We start from the raw sequence: 23,913 nt of genomic DNA, 5'->3' as shown, positions 1-23,913 counted from the left end.
GTACCTATGTATGACAAGCGTGGGTTAGGTTAATAAACAGGCTGGAGCTAGAACCTCGTTGTCGCCGCTCCTTATTTTAGATCATACTACATTAAAAAAAAAAATTGTGCACAACGTTTGAGAGAAATAAGCTTTTTGTGCGTATGAAAAAATTTGATATTTTACTTCAGCTTTGTGTTTATATTTATGTTCAGTATAGTTGCAAGTCCGACTTTTTTTATAGCCATAATGCAACACATTTGAAAAGCGGTGGAACAACGTTTGTCAGCTTCTTCACAAAAAGTGATCCGCTGGAATTCGCCCATTGACTTCTCTTGCAACGTTCAAGTGTTATTCAGAACTAGGAAACTCAGAAATGTCCGACTTGCTAACCTGTTGTATTTTACCGTGACGCGTTTAATGAATGAACAAATCAGACATCTAGTTTCCTAGATCCGACTAGCACTTGAAACGCGGAATCAACCCCCATATCCAGGCCTGGTCTGTTTCATCTGATTTCTCAGCGTGCCCGGTAGTCTCGCGATGTTACGCGTCTGGGTTTAGAAACTATCCTCTTTTTAAGTGGAAAGCGAAAATAAAGTCCGACATTTTGAAAAGGTGGGAGGTAAGAGAGCTGGTAGGTTAGTAGTGTTGTGAGTGGGGTATTATAACTTTCTAAATGTACTTGCCTATATAGTTTTGGGATCATTTTCAAATGCGCACCCAATAGGCGTTGTTTACATTCTGTACAGGAAGTCGATATGCCAGTGTCACAACTCGCCTGGTATGTAACGTTAGCTAATGCAACGTTAACACTAGGCCTTAGGCCAGCCAACCTACTCTTTTCAACTCCCTGCTACTTCATTCATTTGACCGACGGCACCAGAATAATCTCTCCCCCTTCACAGGAGATTCGGGATTTGAGCCTATCGGGGGAACCGAAATGGACTCGGATTCAGAAGTGGAGGGGTGAGTGGACCGGTACCACTGTCTGTTAGGCCTCCGGAAAGACTGAACGAGGAACGTCAGTTGAATATACGTCAGTGTGTTACGGTGTTGTTGGACAAATACCAAATTAGTCATTTGAGCTATATTCCATGTCATCTCAATTGATGTTTTTTAAAATAGCTAGGCAGCCGGCGACAGAGAAACATGAGAAGACTTGTTGTTAGCAGACTTATCATAACTGATGGTGTTTTGAATAGAATCTTTCCAGGTCCAACCACAGCATACACAACTAGTAATACACGTTTTGGAATAAGTTACTAGTTTTTATTTTTGATGTCAGGATCCTACAGGGGAGCCGTAACCAGGAGAGACCTCCCTCTAGCTATGGCTCCATGAAGAGTGATGAAGAGGATGAAGAGGACGAGAACATCACTGAGGCTCAGCGCTCAGTTGGCAAATCGATACTACACACCTTCACTACATATACAGGGTACACACACACACACACACACACACACACACACACACACACACACACACACACACACACACACACACACACAGCTTGCCTGTCCAACCTGACTGACTACCTACAGGGCCTTCAGTAAGTTTTCACACCCCTTGACTTTTGCCACATTATGTGGTGTTACAGCCTGAATTTAAATAAGTAATTTTATTTTATTTTTTTTACAGCCAAATCTCTCTTTTTGATGTAAATGGCAAGAAAACTTATCCTTTTAAAATTGATTAAATTGAGCTTTTGTGTCACTGACCTACACACGATACCCCATAATGTCAAAGTGAAATTATGTTTTAGAAATGTTTACAAATTAATTAAATGAAAAGCTGGAATGTCTTGAGTCAATAAGTATTCAATCCCTTTTGATATGGCAAGCCTAAATAAGTTAAGGAGTAAAAATGTGCTTAGCTCACATAATAAGTAGCATGGTGTTTAACATGATTCTTGAATGACTACCTCACCTCATCCCCACAAATACAATTATCTGGAAGGTCCCTCAGTCGATCAGTGAATTTCAAACACAGATTCAACCACAAAGCATAGGGATGTTTTCCAATGCCTCGCAAAGAAGGGCACCTATTGGTAGATGGGTAAAAAAAAAGCAGACATTGAATATCCCTTTGATCATGGTGAAGTTCTTAATTACACTTTGGATGGTGTATCAATACACCCAGTCACTACAAAGAGACAGGCGTCCTTCCTAACTCAGTTGCCGGAGAGGTAGGAAACCGCTAAGGGATTTCACCATGAGGCCAATGGTGACTTTAAAACAGTTACAGAGTTTAATGACTGATAGAAAACAGGATGGATCAACAACATTGTAGTTACTCCACAATACTAACCTACATGACAGAGTGAAAATAAGGCAGCCTGTACAGAATAAACATATTCCTAAACATGCATCCTGTTTGCAATAAGGCTCTAAAGTAAAACTTCAAAAAATGTGGCAAAGAAATTAACTTAATTTCCTGAATACAAAGCATTATGTTTGGGACAAAATCGATGGCAAGACTTAAATGGCTGTCTAGCAATGATCAACAACCAACTTGACAGAGCTTGAAGAATTCTAAAAAGAATATGTGCAAATATTGTAAAATCCAGATGTGCAAAGCTCTTAGACTTACCCAGAAAGACTCACAGCTGTAATCACTTCCAAAGGTGATTCTAACATGTATTGACTCGGGGTGTGAATACTGATGGAAATCAGGTATTTCATTTGAAATAAATGTGCATTTTTTGTTTACTTTGTCATTATGTGATGTTGTGTGTAGATGGGTGAGAAATCTATTTAAGTCAAGTGGAAAGAATAGTTTTGGGTTGGAAGGTACTGTATGCTATCACTGGGTATTACTCACACGGTGACCACATAACACTATCAGATTGTTTCCTGGTTGGCTTGGCTCTCCCCAATGTTGCCCTAATCTATGACGTTACTTTGTAAGATTTGACATGCATCTTCCATCCATTCTCCTGTCCTGCTGTTGAGGTTGTGCTAATACACTGTTGTTCCTCCAGGGTCCTGCTGAACCGCAACGTGTCTCCAGAGACAGTCTTCACTGAGATCACACACCAGCAGTCTGTCAGCAAGCACCCCCAGGAGAGAACCTTCATCACAGAGAGGTCCCACATACAGACACACACACATACAGACACATATACACACACACCAGCAGTCTGTCAGCAAGCACCCCCAGGAGAGAACCTTCATCACAGAGAGGTCCCACATACAGACACACACACATACAGACACATATACACACACACCAGCAGTCTGTCAGCAAGCACCCCCAGGAGAGAACCTTCATCACAGAGAGGTCCCACATACAGACACACACACATACAGACACATATACACACACACCAGCAGTCTGTCAGCAAGCACCCCCAGGAGAGAACCTTCATCACAGAGAGGTCCCACATACAGACACACACACATACAGACACATATACACACACACCAGCAGTCTGTCAGCAAGCACCCCCAGGAGAGAACCTTCATCACAGAGAGGTCCCACATACAGACACACACACACACATACAGACACACACACACCAGCAGTCTGTCAGCAAGCACCCCCAGGAGAGAACCTTCATCACAGAGAGGTCCCACATACAGACACACACGCATACAGACACATATACACACACACCAGCAGTCTGTCAGCAAGCACCCCCAGGAGAGAACCTTCATCACAGAGAGGTCCCACATACAGACACACACACATACAGACACATATACACACACACCAGCAGTCTGTCAGCAAGCACCCCCAGGAGAGAACCTTCATCACAGAGAGGTCCCACATACAGACACACACACATACAGACACATATACACACACACCAGCAGTCTGTCAGCAAGCACCCCCAGGAGAGAACCTTCATCACAGAGAGGTCACACATACAGACACACACACATACAGACACATATACACACACACCAGCAGTCTGTCAGCAAGCACCCCCAGGAGAGAACCTTCATCACAGAGAGGTCCCACATACAGACACACACACACACATACAGACACATATACACCACATACAGACACACACACATACAGACACACACACACACATACAGACACACACACCACATACAGACACACACACACCACACACACCACACACACCACACACACACACACACCACACACACACACACACCACACACACACACACACCACACACACACACACACACAGTTGCTTATCAGGTAAATTCTCTTTGTCTGTAGATGTGAGGAGGAGGAAAAAAGGGATGAGAGCAGCCCCATCCAGGTAGACTCCCCTGAGCCCCCGCCCCCCGTCGAGCATGAGGACGAATCGCAGGAAGAGGGTGATGACGAGCAGCAGCCAGGCAAGCTGCACCCTGAATTCGACCTGCCCTACATATTCAAAGTGTGTGAGCATATTTTCACCAATGTAAATGTCTGATCTGTGATTCTCTTGCTATGAGAGTATGTATGTGAACTCTCCTCCCCTTCCTCTCTGTAGTCCATGCAGAGTTCTCTGACATCCCTGGGTGGTCCTGAGTTACACCTGTTTAAGCGCTATCTATGTGGGCGCCACCCCTCCTTCACCATGGCTGACCTGGAGGACAGCGATACGCTGGACATAGTGGATAAGATGCTGGAGCGTTTCGGTAAAGACTACCACAAATTTATAATCACACGCTGTTAGTTCACTGCTTACTACAATCACACCCTGTTAGTTCACTGCTTACTACAATCACACCCTGTTAGTTCACTGCTTACTACAATCACACCCTGTTAGTGTACTGCTTACTATAATCACACCCTGTTTGTGTACTGCTTACTACAATCACTCCCTGTTAGTGTACTGCTTACTACAATCACACCCTGTTAGTTCACTGCTTACTACAATCACACCCTGTTAGTTTACTGCTTACTACAATCACACCCTGTTAGTTCACTGCTTACTACAATCACACCCTGTTAGTTCACTGCTTACTACAATCACACCCTGTTAGTGTACTGCTTACTATAATCACACCCTGTTAGTGTACTGCTTACTACAATCACACCCTGTTAGTGTACTGCTTACTACAATCACACCCTGTTAGTTCACTGCTTACTACAATCACACCCTGTTAGTTCACTGCTTACTACAATCACACCCTGTTAGTTCACTGCTTACTACAATCACACCCTGTTAGTTCACTGCTTACTACAATCACACCCTGTTAGTTCACTGCTTACTACAATCACACCCTGTTAGTTCACTGCTTACTACAATCACACCCTGTTAGTGTACTGCTTACTACAATCACACCCTGTTAGTTCACTGCTTACTACAATCACACCCTGTTAGTGTACTGCTTACTACAATCACACCCTGTTAGTTCACTGCTTACTACAATCACACCCTGTTAGTGTACTGCTTACTACAATCACACCCTGTTAGTGTACTGCTTACTACAATCACACCCTGTTAGTGCACTGCTTACTACAATCACACCCTGTTAGTTCACTGCTTACTACAATCACACCCTGTTAGTTCACTGCTTACTACAATCACACCCTGTTAGTTCACTGCTTACTACAATCACACCCTGTTAGTGTACTGCTTACTACAATCACACCCTGTTAGTGTACTGCTTACTACAATCACACCCTGTTAGTTCACTGCTTACTACAATCACACCCTGTTAGTGTACTGCTTACTACAATCACACCCTGTTAGTGCACTGCTTACTACAATCACACCCTGTTAGTTCACTGCTTACTACAATCACACCCTGTTAGTTCACTGCTTACTACAATCACACCCTGTTAGTTCACTGCTTACTACAATCACACCCTGTTAGTTCACTGCTTACTACAATCACACCCTGTTAGTGTACTGCTTACTACAATCACACCCTGTTAGTTCACTGCTTACTACAATCACACCCTGTTAGTTCACTGCTTACTACAATCACACCCTGTTAGTGTACTGCTTACTACAATCACACCCTGTTAGTTCACTGCTTACTACAATCACACCCTGTTAGTGTACTGCTTACTACAATCACACCCTGTTAGTTCACTGCTTACTACAATCACACCCTGTTAGTTCACTGCTTACTACAATCACACCCTGTTAGTTCACTGCTTACTACAATCACACCCTGTTAGTGTACTGCTTACTACAATCACACCCTGTTAGTTTACTGCTTACTACAATCACACCCTGTTAGTGTACTGCTTACTACAATCACACCCTGTTAGTTCACTGCTTACTACAATCACACCCTGTTAGTTCACTGCTTACTACAATCACACCCTGTTAGTGCACTGCTTACTACAATCACACCCTGTTAGTGTACTGCTTACTACAATCACACCCTGTTAGTGTACTGCTTACTACAATCACACCCTGTTAGTGTACTGCTTACTACAATCACACCCTGTTAGTTCACTGCTTACTACAATCACACCCTGTTAGTTCACTGCTTACTACAATCACACCCTGTTAGTGCACTGCTTACTACAATCACACCCTGTTAGTTCACTGCTTACTACAATCACACCCTGTTAGTGTACTGCTTACTACAATCACACCCTGTTAGTTCACTGCTTACTACAATCACACCCTGTTAGTTCACTGCTTACTACAATCACACCCTGTTAGTTCACTGCTTACTACAATCACACCCTGTTAGTTCACTGCTTACTACAATCACACCCTGTTAGTGCACTGCTTACTACAATCACACCCTGTTAGTGCACTGCTTACTACAATCACACCCTGTTAGTTCACTGCTTACTACAATCACACCCTGTTAGTTCACTGCTTACTACAATCACACCCTGTTAGTTCACTGCTTACTACAATCACACCCTGTTAGTTCACTGCTTACTACAATCACACCCTGTTAGTTCACTGCTTACTACAATCACACCCTGTTAGTTCACTGCTTACTACAATCACACCCTGTTAGTGCACTGCTTACTACAATCACACCCTGTTAGTTCACTGCTTACTACAATCACACCCTGTTAGTGCACTGCTTACTACAATCACACCCTGTTAGTGCACTGCTTACTACAATCACACCCTGTTAGTGCACTGCTTACTACAATCACACCCTGTTAGTTCACTGCTTACTACAATCACACCCTGTTAGTGCACTGCTTACTACAATCACACCCTGTTAGTTCACTGCTTACTACAATCACACCCTGTTAGTTCACTGCTTACTACAATCACACCCTGTTAGTGCACTGCTTACTACAATCACACCCTGTTAGTGCACTGCTTACTACAATCACACCCTGTTAGTGCACTGCTTACTACAATCACACCCTGTTAGTTCACTGCTTACTACAATCACACCCTGTTAGTTCACTGCTTACTACAATCACACCCTGTTAGTTCACTGCTTACTACAATCACACCCTGTTAGTGTACTGCTTACTACAATCACACCCTGTTAGTTCACTGCTTACTACAATCACACCCTGTTAGTTCACTGCTTACTACAATCACACCCTGTTAGTTCACTGCTTACTACAATCACACCCTGTTAGTGCACTGCTTACTACAATCACACCCTGTTAGTGCACTGCTTACTACAATCACACCCTGTTAGTGCACTGCTTACTACAATCACACCCTGTTAGTGCACTGCTTACTACAATCACACCCTGTTAGTGCACTGCTTACTACAATCACACCCTGTTAGTGCACTGCTTACTACAATCACACCCTGTTAGTGCACTGCTTACTACAATCACACCCTGTTAGTGCACTGCTTACTACAATCACACCCTGTTAGTGCACTGCTTACTACAATCACACCCTGTTAGTGCACTGCTTACTACAATCACACCCTGTTAGTTCACTGCTTACTACAATCACACCCTGTTAGTGCACTGCTTACTACAATCACACCCTGTTAGTGCACTGCTTACTACAATCACACCCTGTTAGTGTACTGCTTACTACAATCACACCCTGTTAGTTCACTGCTTACTACAATCACACCCTGTTAGTTCACTGCTTACTACAATCACACCCTGTTAGTGTACTGCTTACTACAATCACACCCTGTTAGTGTACTGCTTACTACAATCACACCCTGTTAGTTCACTGCTTACTACAATCACACCCTGTTAGTTCACTGCTTACTACAATCACACCCTGTTAGTGTACTGCTTACTACAATCACACCCTGTTAGTTCACTGCTTACTACAATCACACCCTGTTAGTGTACTGCTTACTACAATCACACCCTGTTAGTTCACTGCTTACTACAATCACACCCTGTTAGTGTACTGCTTACTACAATCACACCCTGTTAGTGTACTGCTTACTACAATCACACCCTGTTAGTTCACTGCTTACTACAATCACACCCTGTTAGTGTCACTGCTTACTACAATCACACCCTGTTAGTTCACTGCTTACTACAATCACACCCTGTTAGTTCACTGCTTACTACAATCACACCCTGTTAGTGTACTGCTTACTACAATCACACCCTGTTAGTGTACTGCTTACTACAATCACACCCTGTTAGTTCACTGCTTACTATAATCACACCCTGTTAGTTCACTGCTTACTACAATCACACCCTGTCAGTTCACTGCTTACTACAATCACACCCTGTTAGTTCACTGCTTACTACAATCACACCCTGTTAGTTCACTGCTTACTACAATCACACCCTGTTAGTGTACTGCTTACTACAATCACACCCTGTTAGTTTACTGCTTACTACAATCACACCCTGTTAGTTCACTGCTTACTACAATCACACCCTGTTAGTTCACTGCTTACTACAATCACACCCTGTTAGTTCACTGCTTACTACAATCACACCCTGTTAGTTCACTGCTTACTACAATCACACCCTGTTAGTGTACTGCTTACTACAATCACACCCTGTTAGTTCACTGCTTACTACAATCACACCCTGTTAGTGTACTGCTTACTACAATCACACCCTGTTAGTTCACTGCTTACTACAATCACACCCTGTTAGTTCACTGCTTACTACAATCACACCCTGTTAGTTCACTGCTTACTACAATCACACCCTGTTAGTTCACTGCTTACTACAATCACACCCTGTTAGTTCACTGCTTACTACAATCACACCCTGTTAGTTCACTGCTTACTACAATCACACCCTGTTAGTTCACTGCTTACTACAATCACACCCTGTTAGTTCACTGCTTACTACAATCACACCCTGTTAGTGCACTGCTTACTACAATCACACCCTGTTAGTGCACTGCTTACTACAATCACACCCTGTTAGTGCACTGCTTACTACAATCACACCCTGTTAGTGCACTGCTTACTACAATCACACCCTGTTAGTGTACTGCTTACTACAATCACACCCTGTTAGTGTACTGCTTACTACAATCACACCCTGTTAGTTCACTGCTTACTACAATCACACCCTGTTAGTGTACTGCTTACTACAATCACACCCTGTTAGTGCACTGCGTACTACAATCACTCCCTGTTAGTGCACTGCGTACTACAATCACTCCCTGTTAGTTCACTGCTTACTACAATCACACCCTGTTAGTGCACTGCTTACTACAATCACACCCTGTTAGTGCACTGCTTACTACAATCACACCCTGTTAGTGCACTGCTTACTACAATCACACCCTGTTAGTGCACTGCGTACTACAATCACACCCTGTTAGTGCACTGCTTACTACAATCACACCCTGTTAGTTCACTGCTTACTACAATCACACCCTGTTAGTGCACTGCTTACTACAATCACACCCTGTTAGTGCACTGCTTACTACAATCACACCCTGTTAGTGCACTGCTTACTACAATCACACCCTGTTAGTGCACTGCTTACTACAATCACACCCTGTTAGTGCACTGCTTACTACAATCACACCCTGTTAGTGCACTGCTTACTACAATCACACCCTGTTAGTTCACTGCTTACTACAATCACACCCTGTTAGTGCACTGCTTACTATAATCACACCCTGTTAGTGTACTGCTTACTACAATCACACCCTGTTAGTGCACTGCTTACTACAATCACACCCTGTTAGTGCACTGCTTACTACAATCACACCCTGTTAGTGCACTGCTTACTATAATCACACCCTGTTAGTGCACTGCTTACTACAATCACACCCTGTTAGTGCACTGCTTACTACAATCACACCCTGTTAGTGCACTGCTTACTACAATCACACCCTGTTAGTGCACTGCTTACTATAATCACACCCTGTTAGTGCACTGCTTACTACAATCACACCCTGTTAGTGCACTGCTTACTACAAAAGAAGCAACTACATCAGGAATAGGTTGTCATTTGAGGCGGTACCATGGTAATACATGTGTAATGTATTTATAATGTGCTTTTGGTTTCTGATGATGATGATGATGTTGATTGTTATTATTATGTGTCAGGTAAACTGCAAGGCCTGCGGGAGGCGATCCGCATGCTGGAGAGCATGAAGAAACCTGAGCTGGCCCAGGAACTGGAGAAGAAGTGCAAGAGAGGTAACAACCAGAACTGGTTTTCACTGACCACACCAGATCTGGGTTCAATGACTAAAAAGCATTGCTCAGGAAAAGCAAAGCTAAAAATGTGTTTCAAGATCTATTTTAAAAATGTCAACAGTTTCGTCCCCCCTCAGGTTCTCTGGTAGACTATTCCAGAGGCTGGGGGCATCGTAACTAAAGGCTGTCTCTCCATGCCTCTTGGTCCCCCTCAGGTTCTCTGGTAGACTATTCCAGAGGCTGGGGGCATCGTAACTAAAGGCTGTCTCTCCATGCCTCTTGGTCCCCCTCAGGTTCTCTGGTAGACTATTCCAGAGGCTGGGGGCATCGTAACTAAAGGCTGTCTCTCCATGCCTCTTGGTCCCCCTCAGGTTCTCTGGTAGACTATTCCAGAGGCTGGGGGCATCGTAACTAAAGGCTGTCTCTCCATGCCTCTTGGTCCCCCTCAGGTTCTCTGGTAGACTATTCCAGAGGCTGGGGGCGTAGAAACTAAAGGCTGTCTCTCCATGCCTCTTGGTCCCCCTCAGGTTCTCTGGCAGACTATTCCAGAGGCTGGGGGCGTAGTAACTAAAGGCTGTCTCTCCATGCCTCTTGGTCCCCCTCAGGTTCTCTGGTAGACTATTCCAGAGGCTGGGGGCGTAGTAACTAAAGGCTGTCTCTCCATGCCTCTTGGTCCCCCTCAGGTTCTCTGGTAGACTATTCCAGAGGCTGGGGCGTCGTAACTAAAGGCTGTCTCTCCATGCCTCTTGGTCCCCCTCAGGTTCTCTGGCAGACTATTCCAGAGGCTGGGGGCATCGTAACTAAAGGCTGTCTCTCCATGCCTCTTGGTCCCCCTCAGGTTCTCTGGTAGACTATTCCAGAGGCTGGGGGCGTAGTAACTAAAGGCTGTCTCTCCATGCCTCTTGGTCCCCCTCAGGTTCTCTGGTAGACTATTCCAGAGGCTGGGGGCATCGTAACTAAAGGCTGTCTCTCCATGCCTCTTGGTCCCCCTCAGGTTCTCTGGTAGACTATTCCAGAGGCTGGGGGCGTCGTAACTAAAGGCTGCTTCTCCATGCCTCTTGGTCCCCCTCAGGTTCTCTGGTAGACTATTCCAGAGGCTGGGGGCATAGTAACTAAAGGCTGGGGGCATAGTAACTAAAGGCTGTCTCTCCATGCCTCTTGGTCCTAGGCTTTGTGATATTGAAAAGGCCAGTGCCAGAGGACCTGAGGGACCTACTGGGTACATAACTCATGTGTTGGGGTGCACAATTGTGGATTGATTTAAAAACCAATAACATCTTTAACCTAATTGTAAAACTCACAGGCAGCCAGTGCAGAGATCTTTAAAACCGGTATAATGTGTGCTCGGGTCAGTACCCGTGCTGCAGCATTCTGCATGTTTTGCAGTTGATGGCTTTCTTGGGTAGATGAGACAGGAGTGCATTACAGTAGTCAAGTCTGCTTTTAATAAAAGCATGGATGAATCTCTCTGTATCAGCCTGAGATTGCCAAGGTGCTGCCGTTTCTATGTTCCTCAGGTGGTAAAAAGCTATTTTGGTGTTTTTAACATGGTGGTTTAACCTGGTGGTGGTTTTAACCTGGTGGTGGTTTTAACCTGGTGGTGGTTTTAACCTGGTGGTGGTTTTAACCTGGTGGTTAAAATGTGCCAAGTGGTAACATAAACTGAACAGTACCGGACCCATAATCAAACCTTGTCGAATGCCACATGTTATTTTACTCTTTATTTAACTAGGCAAGTCAGTTGAGAACAAATTCTTATGTACAATGACAGCCTTCCCCGGACAAACCCTAACCCGGACGACGCTGGGCCAATTGTGCCCAGGCCCTGGAATTGAACCAGGGTCTGTAGTTACGCCTCTAGCAGATGTCCTACTGAATTTAAGGGACAATTTTTTTCAATACATAATTAAAGGTGCTCCAGTCGGTGATGCCTCCACATACAATTAAAAAATTGTCAAGTATAACACAAAGCTTAAAATATTATTTTCCTAAGTAAACAAACCACATGTTAGAGTCCTGAGGAACAGAGAGAGATGATGGGGGGGGACAACTCACAGGGCTAAGGGACTAACTTCCTTCAGGGGTTATAGCTGGGCCAATTGTGCACCGCCCTATGGGACCCCCAAACACGGCCGGTTGTGATACAGCCAGGAATGGAACCAGGGACTGTAGTGACGCCTCTAGCACTGAGATGCAGTGTCTTAGACCACTGCTCCACTCTGGAACCCATGTGATATGTATTTTCACCAAGGGTGACGAACTCTCCACCCGTTAAATAGGTCCTAAACCAATTTAGAAGTGGACCGAAGAGGCCAACCCACCTCCCCAGTCTGTCCAGAAGGACATCAGGGTCAAGTGTCGAATTACTTAAATCCAAGAGTACAAAATCCAAGAGTACAAAGACAGAGAGCTGTTTGGCATCTGTGTTGGCTCTAAGATCATTTTACCGCTTTAACTAAGGCGTTCTCTGTGCTTTGGTGGGCACCTAAACCAGATTAGAATTTTTCAAAAATACAGTTGGCATTTTAATTTTCCTGTTTGAAAACCAATTTTTGCTAAACAATGGAAGGTTGTAGATTGACCAAAACATTGCTAAGAGCTGAAGAATCTAGATTACTTTTCTTCAGAATGGGTTTCAACTTTTAGTGCAGTGTGGAAAATGCCTGTGAACAGGGAGTGATTTAGCAATAGCTTGTACTTCTTCAGATATGCAATTAAAAACTGTATTTGAAGGTGGTGGGGATAGGATCGAGAAGACCAGTAGAAGGCTTGAATTGTGACGTCACTTTCCTGAGCATGTCTGTGTCAACCAGGGAACATAACTCCATAGTGCCTTTGTGTTGTAGGCTATGGCACATATGAAACTTCTCATGAGGCCTTGCTTGACTGATACCCAGCTTAATGTTTGCCATCTTATCTCTGAAATATACTGCAAACTCATCACATTTAGATGTGGAGGAAAGTTGACATAGTTTTGCGGGGGTAGGATGAATCAGGCCATCAATAGTAAAGACGAGCACACTTATCTGTGCATTTGAGGATTTTCAAATACACAGCCCAAAACAAGTACTTTTTATTTTAATTGTAAAAAAAGAGAAAAAAGTTAATCAAATTGTATTTGAAAGTATTTAAGACTTATTTCAAGTACTATTTTCAAATACCTGGGTTAAATGCATGGGAGTGTCTGAGTCGGTGTATGAGTATTTTCAAATACTTTCCAAGTTTATTTCCAAATACATGAACCTTTATCTGAAGAAAAAAAACAATTTGTTTATGGGAATACTTGTATTGAAAAGTAATTTAAAAAACAGTGCATTCTGAAAGTTTTCAGACCCCTTGACTCTTACCACAATTTGTTAAGTTACAGCCTTATTATAAAATTGATTAAATAGTTTTTTTCCCCCTCATCAATCTACACACAATACCCAATAATGACAAAGCAAAAACGGGTTTGTATACATTTCTGCAAATGTATTACAAAAAAAAACATTTACGTAAGTATTCAGACCCTTTATCCAGTACTTTGTTGAAGCACCTTTGGCAACAACGCTACAAGCTTGGTACAGCTGTATTTGGGGAGCTTCTCCCATTCTTCTCTGCAGTTCCTCTCAAGTTATGTCTGGTTGGACTGGGAGCGCCGCTGTACAGCTATTCTCAGGTCTCTCCAGAGATGTTTATTCGGGTTCAAGTCCGGGCTCTGACTGGGCCACTCAAGGACATTGAGACTTGTCCCAAAGCCACTCCTGCATTGTCTTGGTTGTTTGCTTAGGGTCGTTATCCTGTTGGAAGGTGAACCTTCACCCCAGTCTGAGGTCCTGAGCGCCCTGGAGCAGGTTTTCATCCAGAATCTGTAATTTGCTCTGTTCATCTTACCCTCAATCCTGACTAGTCTCCCAGTCCCTGCCGCTGAAAAACATCCCCACAGCATGATGCTGCCACCACCATGCTTCACCGTAGGGATGGTGCCAGTTTTCCTCCAGACGTGGTGCTTGGCATTCAGGCCAAACAGTTCAATCTTGGTTTCATGAGACCAGAGAATCTTGTTTCTCATGGTCTGAGAGTCCTTTAAGTGCCTTTTATCAAACTCCAAGCGGGCTGTCATGTGCTTTTTACTGAGGAGTGGAGCTCTGTCAGGGTGACCATTGGGTTCTTGGTCACCTCCCTGACCAAGGCCATTCTCCCCTGATTGCTCAGTTTGGCCGGGTGGCCAGCTCTAGGAAGAGTCTTGGGGGTTCCAAACTTCTTCCATTTAAGAGTGATGGAGGCCACTGTGTTGTTGGGGACCTTCAATGCTGCAGACATTTCTTCTTACCCTTCCCCAGATCTGTGCCTCGACACAATCCTGTCTCAGAGCTCTACAGACAATTCCTTGGACTTCATGGCTTTGACATACACTATCAACTGTGGGACCTTATATAGACAGGTGTGTGCCTTTCCAAATCAATGTCCAATCAATTGAATTTACCACAGGTGGACTCCAATGAAGTTGTAGGAACATCTCAAGGATGATCAATGGAAACAGGATGCACCTGAGCTCAGTTTGGAGTCTCATAGCAAAGGGTCTGAATACTTATGTAAATAAGGTATTTTTTATACATTTGCAAAAAATTCTAAATACATGTTTTAGCTTTGTCATTATGGTATATTGTGTGTAGATTGAGATTTAAAAAAAATATACTTTTTAAAATAAGGCTGTAACGTCACATGTGGAAAAAGTCAAATGGTCTGAATACTTTCCGAATGCACTGTACCTGAGACAGTATTTAAACCCAGGTCTGCACCAGACCTGTGACTGAGGAAGTATCTGTACTCAGTCACTGTTCTCACTCCCTCCAACCAATCTCTATTTATGTCCTCTCTTCCATCCCTCTCTCTGTCTTCCCCCTCTTCCATCCCTCTCTCTGTCTTCCCCCTCTTCCATCCCTCTCTCTGTCTTCCCCCTCTTCCATCCCTCTGTCTGTCTTCCCCCTCTTCCATCCCTCTGTCTGTCTTCCCCCTCTTCCATCCCTCTCTCTGTCTCCCCCCTCTTCCATCCCTCTCTCTCTGTCTCCCCCTCTTCCATCCCTCTCTCTCTGTCTCCCCCTCTTCCATCCCTCTCTCTCTGTCTCCCCCTCTTCCATCCCTCTCTCTCTGTCTCCCCCTCTTCCATCCCTCTCTCTGTCTGTCTCCCCCCTCTTCCATCCCTCTCTCTGTCTGTCTGCCCCCTCTTCCATCCCTCTCTCTGTCTGTCTTCCCCCTCTTCCATCCCTCTCGTCTGTCTTCCCCCTCTTCCATCCCTCTCTCTCTCTGTCTCCCCCTCTTCCATCCCTCTCTCTCTGTCTCCCCCTCTTCCATCCCTCTCTCTGTCTTCCCCCTCTTCCATCCCTCTCTCTGTCTGTCTCCCCCCTCTTCCATCCCTCTCTCTGTCTGTCTCCCCCTCTTCCATCCCTCTCTCTGTCTGTCTCCCCCTCTTCCATCCCTCTCTCTCTCTGTCTCCCCCCTCTTCCATCCCTCTCTCTCTCTGTCTCCCCCTCTTCCATCCCTCTCTCTGTCTCCCCCCTCTTCCATCCCTCTCTCTCTGTCTCCCCCCTCTTCCATCCCTCTCTCTGTCTGTCTCCCCCTCTTCCATCCCTCTCTCTCTCTGTCTCCCCCTCTTCCATCCCTCTCTGTCTGTCTCCCCCTCTTCCATCCCTCTCTCTCTCTGTCTCCCCCTCTTCCATCCCTCTCTCTCTCTGTCTCCCCCTCTTCCATCCCTCTCTCTCTCTGTCTCCCCCTCTTCCATCCCTCTCTCTGTCTGTCTTCCCCCTCTTCCATCCCTCTCTCTGTCTTCCCCCCTCTTCCATCCCTCTCTCTGTCTGTCTTCCCCCTCTTCCATCCCTCTCTCTGTCTTCCCCCCTCTTTAGCTGTGATCCAGTATGAGTTGAAGTGTGGTCTGATCCGGAGACACAACTGTATCTTTGAGGGTGTACCCCGGGCGGGCCATCATCTATACCTGAAGTACGTCTACGTTGAACCCCAAATCTCCACCCAAGGTCACGGCGGGGTCAATCCGTTGCACGAGGTCCGGTCCGACCCCCCCAACCCGCCCCAGGTTGCCTCCCCAGACAGCATGATTGGTGGGAATAACATTTTCCGTCTCCGGTCCATGAATGGGTTTCCAGTACGATGCGTTCTGACCACGGGGGTGCCCGGAATCGGAAACTCTGTGGCGGTCCAGAAGTTCATGCTGGATTGGGCAGAGGGTCGGGCTAATTTCGACATTCAGTTTGTGTTCCCGTTTCCGTTCCGGGAGATGCAGTCGCTGAGGGAGCGGAACATAGTTGAGAAGAAAGACATCAGTATGTTGGAGCTACTGCAGACGTATCACAACGAGACACGCTCCATGGACTTTCTGGAGCAGCCAGACTGCAAGGTGCTGTTTGTCATGGACGGGATCGACATCTACCAAGGAAATCTCGATTTCAAGGTGCTCACACTCTGACAGGGCTGAGATGAGGTGTTTGGCTATGGAACTGCTCTGTACAGTACCTATAAGATATGTCTCCTTCTCCCTCCTCTCCTCCAGAACACTCCTGTTGTAACTGACATTGAGGCTGTTATTCCCCTGGACTCCCTGTTGGTAAATCTGATCCGAGGCTCTCTGCTGCCGCAGGCCCTCTTGTGGCTGACTGGGAGACGTGCAGCTACCAATCAGATACCTCCTGAGTACATCCACCGTGTCACTGAGATACAGGGCTACAGGTGTGTGTGGTGTTTAGAGGGTGGTATGGGGAGTTAGGATAGTGTTTGTTTTCCTGGAGTAACTAACCCTCTAACATCCTGAGTTGTTGCAACACAATGATAAGCACTGTGAGGCTGAGTGAAACTTAACACTGATATAAAATGCTAACCATTGACTTTTATTGCTGTTTATTAGTTTGTCTGTTCATTGTTTTACAGTGACGAGCAGAAGGATAACTATCTGACCATGCGTTACTCGGACAAGTCTCTGGCTGCTAAGATCATCAGACACACCAAGCACTCCCCCACTATCTACACCCTGTGTCATATTCCCTTCTGCTGCTGGATGGTTGCCATGGTGTATGAGAGGGGTTTCCGTAACCACGATGACTACGGAGACAAGCCCCCCAAGATTACATCCTTCTTCATCCACTACATGATCATCCAGAACAACCGCAAGCTGGAGAAATACTACGGGCAAAACCCCAACTCACAGGTCTGATCCAACCTCCTAATAATAGAATATATACAGTGCCTTCGGAAAGTATTCAGACCCCTTAATGTTTTCCACATTTTGTTACATTACATTCTTAATTCTAAAATGGATTAAATAAATAAAAATCCTCAGCCATCTACACACAATACCCCATAATGACAAAGCGAAAACAGGGTTAGAAATTTTTGCACATTTCTTAATAACGCTAGCTTTTTTACTTAAGTATTCAGCCCCTTCGCTAGGAGACTCGCTGCATCCAGTTTCCATTCATCATCCTTGAGATGTTTCTACAACATGATTGGAGTCCACCTGTGGTAAATTCAATTCATTGGACATGATTTGGAAAGGCACTCACCTGTCTATAAGGTCCCAAAGTTGACAGTGCATGTCAGAGCAAAAACCAAGCCATGAGGTGTAAGGAATTGAGCTTAGAGACAGGATTGTTGAAGCACAGATCTGGGGAAGGGTACCAAATTCTGCAGCATTGAAGGTCCCCAAGAACACAGTGGCCTCCATCATTCTTAAATACATTTGGAACCACCGAGACTCTTCCTAGAGCTGGCTGCCTGGTCAAACTGAGAAATTGGGGGAGAAGTGACAAGGTCAGGGAGGTGACCAAGAACCCAATGGTCACTCTGACAGAGCTCTAGAGTTCCTCTGTGGAGGTGGGAGAACCTTCCAGAAGGACAACCATCTCTACAGCACTCCACCAATCAGGCTTTATGGTAGTGGCCAGACAGAAGCCGCCACTCAGTAAAAGGCACATGACAGCCCACTTGGAGTTTGCCAAAAGGTACCTAAGGGACTCTCGGACCATGAGAAACAAGATTCTCTGATCTCATGAAACCAAGATTAAACTCTTTGGCCTGAATGCCTATCGTCACGTCTGAAAACTGGCACCATCCCTACGGTGAAGCATGGTGGTGGCAGCATCATGCTGTGGGGATGTTCAGTGGCAAGGACCGGGAGACTAGTCAGGGTTGAGGCAAAGATGAATGGTGCAAAGTAGAGAGAGATCCTTGAAGGAAAACCTGCTCAGGACCTCCGACTGGGGCGAAGGTTCACCTTCCAGCAGGACAACGACCCTAAGCACACAGGTCTCTGAATGTGCCAGAGCCCCGACTTCAACCCGATCGAACAGCTCTGGAGAGACCTGAAAATAGCTGTGCAGCGACGCTCCCCATCCAACCTGACAGAGCTTGAGAGGATCTACAGAGAAGAATGGGAGAAACTCCCCAAATACAGATGTGCCAAGCTTGTAGTGTCATACCCAAGAAGACTCTAACTGCCAAAAGTGCTTGAACAATGTACTGAGTGAAGGATCTGAATACTTATGTAAATGTGACATTTCAGTTTTTTATTTTTAATAAATTAGCAAACATTTCTAAACCTGTTTTTGCTTTGTCATTATGGGGTATTGTGTGTAGATTGATGAGGGGGAAAAAAACGGTTTAATCAATTTTAGAATAATGCTGTAACGTAACAAAATGTGGAAAAAGCCAAGAGCTCTGAATACTTACCGAAGGCACTGTATGCCATTTGGCAGACGCTTTTATCCAAAGTTACTTAGCCACGGGTGTATACATTTTATGAATGGTGGCCCTGGGAATTTTACCCACAATCCTGGCATTGCAAGCACCAATTTTCTACCAGCTGAGCTACAGAGGACCTCCTCCCTAATGTTGGCTTACTCATCTTACCTGCTAGTTGTGTACTAGGTCTTACGTACAGTATAGACTTAGACATTTTTTCCCCGATGCTAAACGTCTCTAGAAAGTCTCAGGGTCTGGTCCCAGGAGTTAGATTTTTGTTAAGAGTGTTTTCCACGTTATGATGTCATATGACGTTGGTGTGTTTACTGTGTAAGGTATCTTTTGAACCTGGAAGAAATACAAATATATTATTACTGTATTATTCCTATAAGCAGAAATGGACGGAAATGGACAAAGTGTTCATGTTGAAGCTGGGTCGCCTGGCTCTGAAGCTGTTGGATAGTAACCGCTCTGTGTTCTATGAAGAGGACCTGAATGAGCACAGTCTGCTGGTGAAGGAGGTGGCCTGGTATTCGGGTCTGTGCACTGAGCTTCCCAGGGCGAATGCCAAAGACAAGCGGGTCTTCTGCTTCACACACCTGAGCTTCCTGGTGGGTTGGACTTCCTGTCACATGACTTTACTTCTCTTGATTTGAGGTATCATTATTGAGACTGACAGATGTATTATTCATAATGAATGTGTTCTTATCATCAGGAGTTCATGGCTGCACATTATGTATGGCTCACCTTCCGTCTGGAGGAGCGGAACGTTCTAGACCAGTCCCACCGCGTCTCCAAGCTGTTCAAGGAGCACACTCTGGTGGACATGTACCGCAAAGCCGTTGACCGTTACCTCAGTGCTCCTGTCGGCCAGTACGACCTGTTCCTGCGCTTCCTGTGCGGCTTGTCCACGACGCTCAATGACGGCCTGCTCCGAGGGATGCTGTTCCCCCATAACGCCCCTCTACTGAAAGGTCTGGAGGACGTGGTCAGGCTGCTGACCAAGAGGAAGGACAGCGCAGGGTCAGAGAGACAGACCAACCTTAGCGAATGCCTCAGGGAGCTGGAAACGTCTGAGGACTGAACAGTCTCCTGCTGTTAGCAAACATGTTTGATCATTTGTCTCTGATGCACTGAACTCTGTGTTGTAAAATGAAAGGTAATGTGACTAAAGTATTGGTGTAGTCTCAGTGCCCCGCTGAAGCCAAAACGCTGAACATTCAGTGTGTCTCATCCAACTAGCAGACAGACCGAGAGAAAGAGAAGGCATAAATCACAAATGTGTCTTACCAGAAAGAGTTAATCATTGTGTCTGAACAAACTCCGTGACTGTGCTGAGTCTGTAAGGACTAATGTATAAGCCATTAACTAGCAGTCAAGATGAGGACCACGGTGCTTGTTAGACTTGTGTGGCCATACAGCCTGTTCATCCTCTACTGAACAACATGACACACTGGAGGACGGATGCAGACAGTAGGGACCCTAGCTACAGAATCTGTCATGTATTGCTTCTCCATCACTGACACTAGCCAGTTATACTTTCAGTCGTAGTACAAGAAGAATCAGTTATTTAGTTAACATTTTCATTATTCCTTTAATTAACACACTTGATGGAAAGGGAGTGTTTATATGTGCACACCTTTATGAGTGTTTAAATGACATGTCTGTGTGTGTGTTTTGTGGTTTGGGTATTGGGGTGAAAGGTGTACAGTAGAGCTGGGAGATAGGAAAAAACATAATTCAGACAGTTATTGTGATATGGATAATCTGATAATGATGAATTGAACCCTGTTTATTCATGTGCACCAGTTATTTCTTTAGATTACGCTTAGCATGGCTGACCCCAATTAGTCGACTATTTGGTTGTTAAGCTGTTGTAGACTGAGATTTGTTTTCGTTGAGCAGTAATATATATATATATATATATATATATATATATTTGCACCTATCCCAGTGAACTAATCCATTGCTGAGGCCTAGACCAAAAGCCCATTTATGCTTGATTCAAAAAGGTGGTGGAGCCTCCAGAGGCCAAATCGAGCTCTATACCGCTTCACTATGCCCTTCCCAAATGTTGTAACAATGTGGAGGGCTCTGTCTAGCTCCACGATGACATGATTGGTTGACGGTAGGTGAGGGTGGTACATCCTGTATAAACACACTCCCTTGACAACAGCTCTGCACTACTCCGCAAGGAGTATGAATTCCTGACTTCTGCCGAGGCCGTTCTTACCCTGCATTCTGCTGAGGCCGTTCTCGCCCTGACTTCTGCTGAGGCCGTTCTTACCCTGCATTCTGCTGAGGCCGTTCTCGCCCTGACTTCTGCTGAGGCCGTTCTCGCCCTGACTTCTGCCGAGGCCGTTCTCGCCCTGACTTCTGCCGAGGCCGTTCTCGCCCTGACTTCTGCCGAGGCCGTTCTCGCCCTGACTTCTGCCGAGGCCGTATCACCGTAAATGCTGCATGGCCAATGCAGACGTCAGATTGACCATGCACCCAGATGGACAATGCACTTCTCTCTCCACAATGCACTTCTCTCCTGCCAATTTGTGCACATTCATTGTTTCATAACTTCATTGTGTGAATTGTTTGGGTTTGATTGTTAGTGTATATCACTTCCCCATATCACCAGCAGTATGTTTACTGTTAATTCCTATGATTTCTAATCCACAATGTTTGTTACTTTGATTACGGTAATTATTTTAATGCATTGAATATTATTCCGCTATTCCTGTTCTCATTGTCGGAGTGGACACATTGTTTACAGAGTGCACAACCTATGCTACACTTGTGAGAATTTTTGGGGGGTTTATTTCAGTCCATTTATGAGTTTTGTTAATTCAATTTTGTCATTGTCTTTTGTTTGGAGCGCTCCTGTCAATTTTGAGTAAGGACGGGCACGCATAGAAGTAGGCCTATAGGCTACGTGGCCTGATTTACACATAGAAGTGGGCCTGGCCTATAGACTCCGTGGCCTGATTTACACATAGAAGTGGGCCTATAGGCTCCGTGGCCTGATTTATACATAGAAGTAGGCCTATAGGCTCCGTGGCCTGATTTATACATAGAAGTAGGCCTATAGACTACATGGCCTGCGTGCAAATGTAGGCATATAAATGTGCTCATTTGGGGATCTGATTGTATTTCTGATTGGCTTAATGCACCACCACTAATGACCTGTGAAGCTTCTCATGTTTTCGTCACCTCAAACGGCAAGCAAAAAATTGTTTTTACATCCATTGACAATTACAATAATTCCTCAATGTATTTGAAAAATCTTTCCAGCTCTCGCCCTTTCGATAACCACTCAGCGTGACAGGAAAAATGCTCTGATCCAGTGGGAATGTCATAAAAATAGGCTTCTCATCAGTGCTTGACTTGGACTGAAATAGGTTCCGGTACTCATTTTGGGTGTCAGTACTGTGTATATTTAGGTGCAGGAGCTCCACAATACTTTTGAGCTGATATTTATTAAGAGGAACAGGAGCTGAAGCAGTAGAACATTTGAGGTGAGCTCCTGCCCAAGTCAAGCTCTGCTTCTTATCCCTTGAGCAAATAGCCTACAGATGTGTCTGTCCCAAGCTCACTAGTGCAAGCTTTGGGCCAGACCCATTAGTTTTTCCCAATTGCTAAAACACAAAACCAGCCAAGTTTGCAAAATTATCAACACAATCCACACCCCCAAACTGCAAAATACCTCATATCCTGCAAAATGAAGCACTGCAACCAAAACTACATATAGCATTATGAAAATCAAACGTTTGCACGAAATGGCACACTTCATTCATATTACCAGATTTTTGTCTAACTACACACTGTTGGGCATAATGAAAAGCACTTATCTTTAGTATGCTTTGCCATAATACTAAAATAAATTCTTCAGATGCACAGAAATATTTGCAGACACACACACATGCTGTTGAAACATTTATTTTTCACCAAACAAGTCAGTGCAACGTATGCACAGCAGATATATTTACATTGGACTGAACAAAAATATGCAAAAAAAAAAAACTAAACTGAAAAAGAAAATTGAAGAAAAAATGTGCAGATAAAATCTATAGAAAAGAGGCAAGAAAAATAATTAGGCAGCATCTTGCTGCACAGCTGGGTCTGGCCACAACGCCTCTTCCACATCACAGGTAATATCTCCCCTTGCCAGACATCGAGGGAAGAAGCGCCTTGAGTGCCTTATCCATCCCTGAATCACACCCACATCAATCTCATCACATGCCTCCTCCATAGCCTGCACAAGAGGCATGCGCACAAAGGGCTGCCGGTCGTATACCTTCCACCGCCATGCCGAAAATAACTCTTCTATGGGGTTCAGAAATGGTGAGTATGGTGGGAGGTATTGCGCGAGAAATGGTGGGTGGTCAGCAAACCCGTTTTGGACTGGAGCTGCACGATGAAAGCTCACATCCCATACTACAACGTACCGGGTTCTTGATGGTCTGCATCATTCATACGCTCTGCTGGTATGAGAATGTTGTGGAGTCTGTCCAGAAATGGGAGAATATGGGCTGTGTTGTATGGTCCAAGGTTGGCATGACCAACCATGCGTATTGGAGATGGCAGCGCACATTGTGATGTTCCCACCACGTTGGCCAGGAACATCTATAATGGCTCTGTGGCCAATGACGTTTCTCCCCCTTCTTCTGGTCTTTGCTAGGTTGAACCCAGCCTCATCTATAAAGATGAACTCATGTGGGATTGCATGAGCATCCATTTCCAGTACTCCC

At 44.9% G+C, this 23,913-nt stretch overlaps 1 protein-coding gene across 4 annotated transcripts; it reads left to right on the top strand.

The window, feature by feature from the left end:
* Positions 1–94: 94 nt before the first annotated feature.
* On the top strand, positions 95–22,015 carry nlrc3l (NLR family, CARD domain containing 3-like). Of its 4 annotated transcripts, none has more exons than XM_014163457.2 (12): positions 95–763; positions 888–948; positions 1,268–1,417; positions 2,963–3,067; positions 4,182–4,344; positions 4,441–4,588; positions 10,355–10,447; positions 16,330–16,892; positions 16,992–17,167; positions 17,366–17,642; positions 19,570–19,785; positions 19,890–22,015. In XM_014163457.2, exons 2-12 carry the CDS (start codon positions 923–925, stop codon positions 20,256–20,258), a joined length of 2,286 nt encoding a protein of 761 aa, XP_014018932.1. In that variant the 5' UTR covers positions 95–763; positions 888–922; the 3' UTR covers positions 20,259–22,015. The 4 variants fall into 4 exon arrangements, with proteins under 4 accessions (XP_014018932.1, XP_014018933.1, XP_014018934.1 ...); XM_014163458.2 differs by having other exon boundaries at positions 96–604; XM_014163459.2 differs by having other exon boundaries at positions 96–616.
* Positions 22,016–23,913: the final 1,898 nt, after the last annotated feature.

Source organism: Salmo salar, chromosome ssa20 (genome assembly GCF_905237065.1).
Source record: "Salmo salar chromosome ssa20, Ssal_v3.1, whole genome shotgun sequence".
NCBI lineage: Eukaryota > Metazoa > Chordata > Actinopteri > Salmoniformes > Salmonidae > Salmo > Salmo salar.
The sequence above is the reverse complement of the archived record's forward strand: the minus strand, read 5'-3'. Positions and strand labels throughout refer to the sequence as shown.

Coding starts and splice junctions, on each gene's coding strand:
- nlrc3l (XM_014163457.2), top strand. CDS start 923: ATGGACTCGGATTCAGAAGTGGAGGG. Junction 3,068..4,181: donor AGAACCTTCATCACAGAGAG/GTCCCACATACA, acceptor CTTTGTCTGTAG/ATGTGAGGAGGAGGAAAAAA. Junction 16,893..16,991: donor AAGGAAATCTCGATTTCAAG/GTGCTCACACTC, acceptor CCTCTCCTCCAG/AACACTCCTGTTGTAACTGA.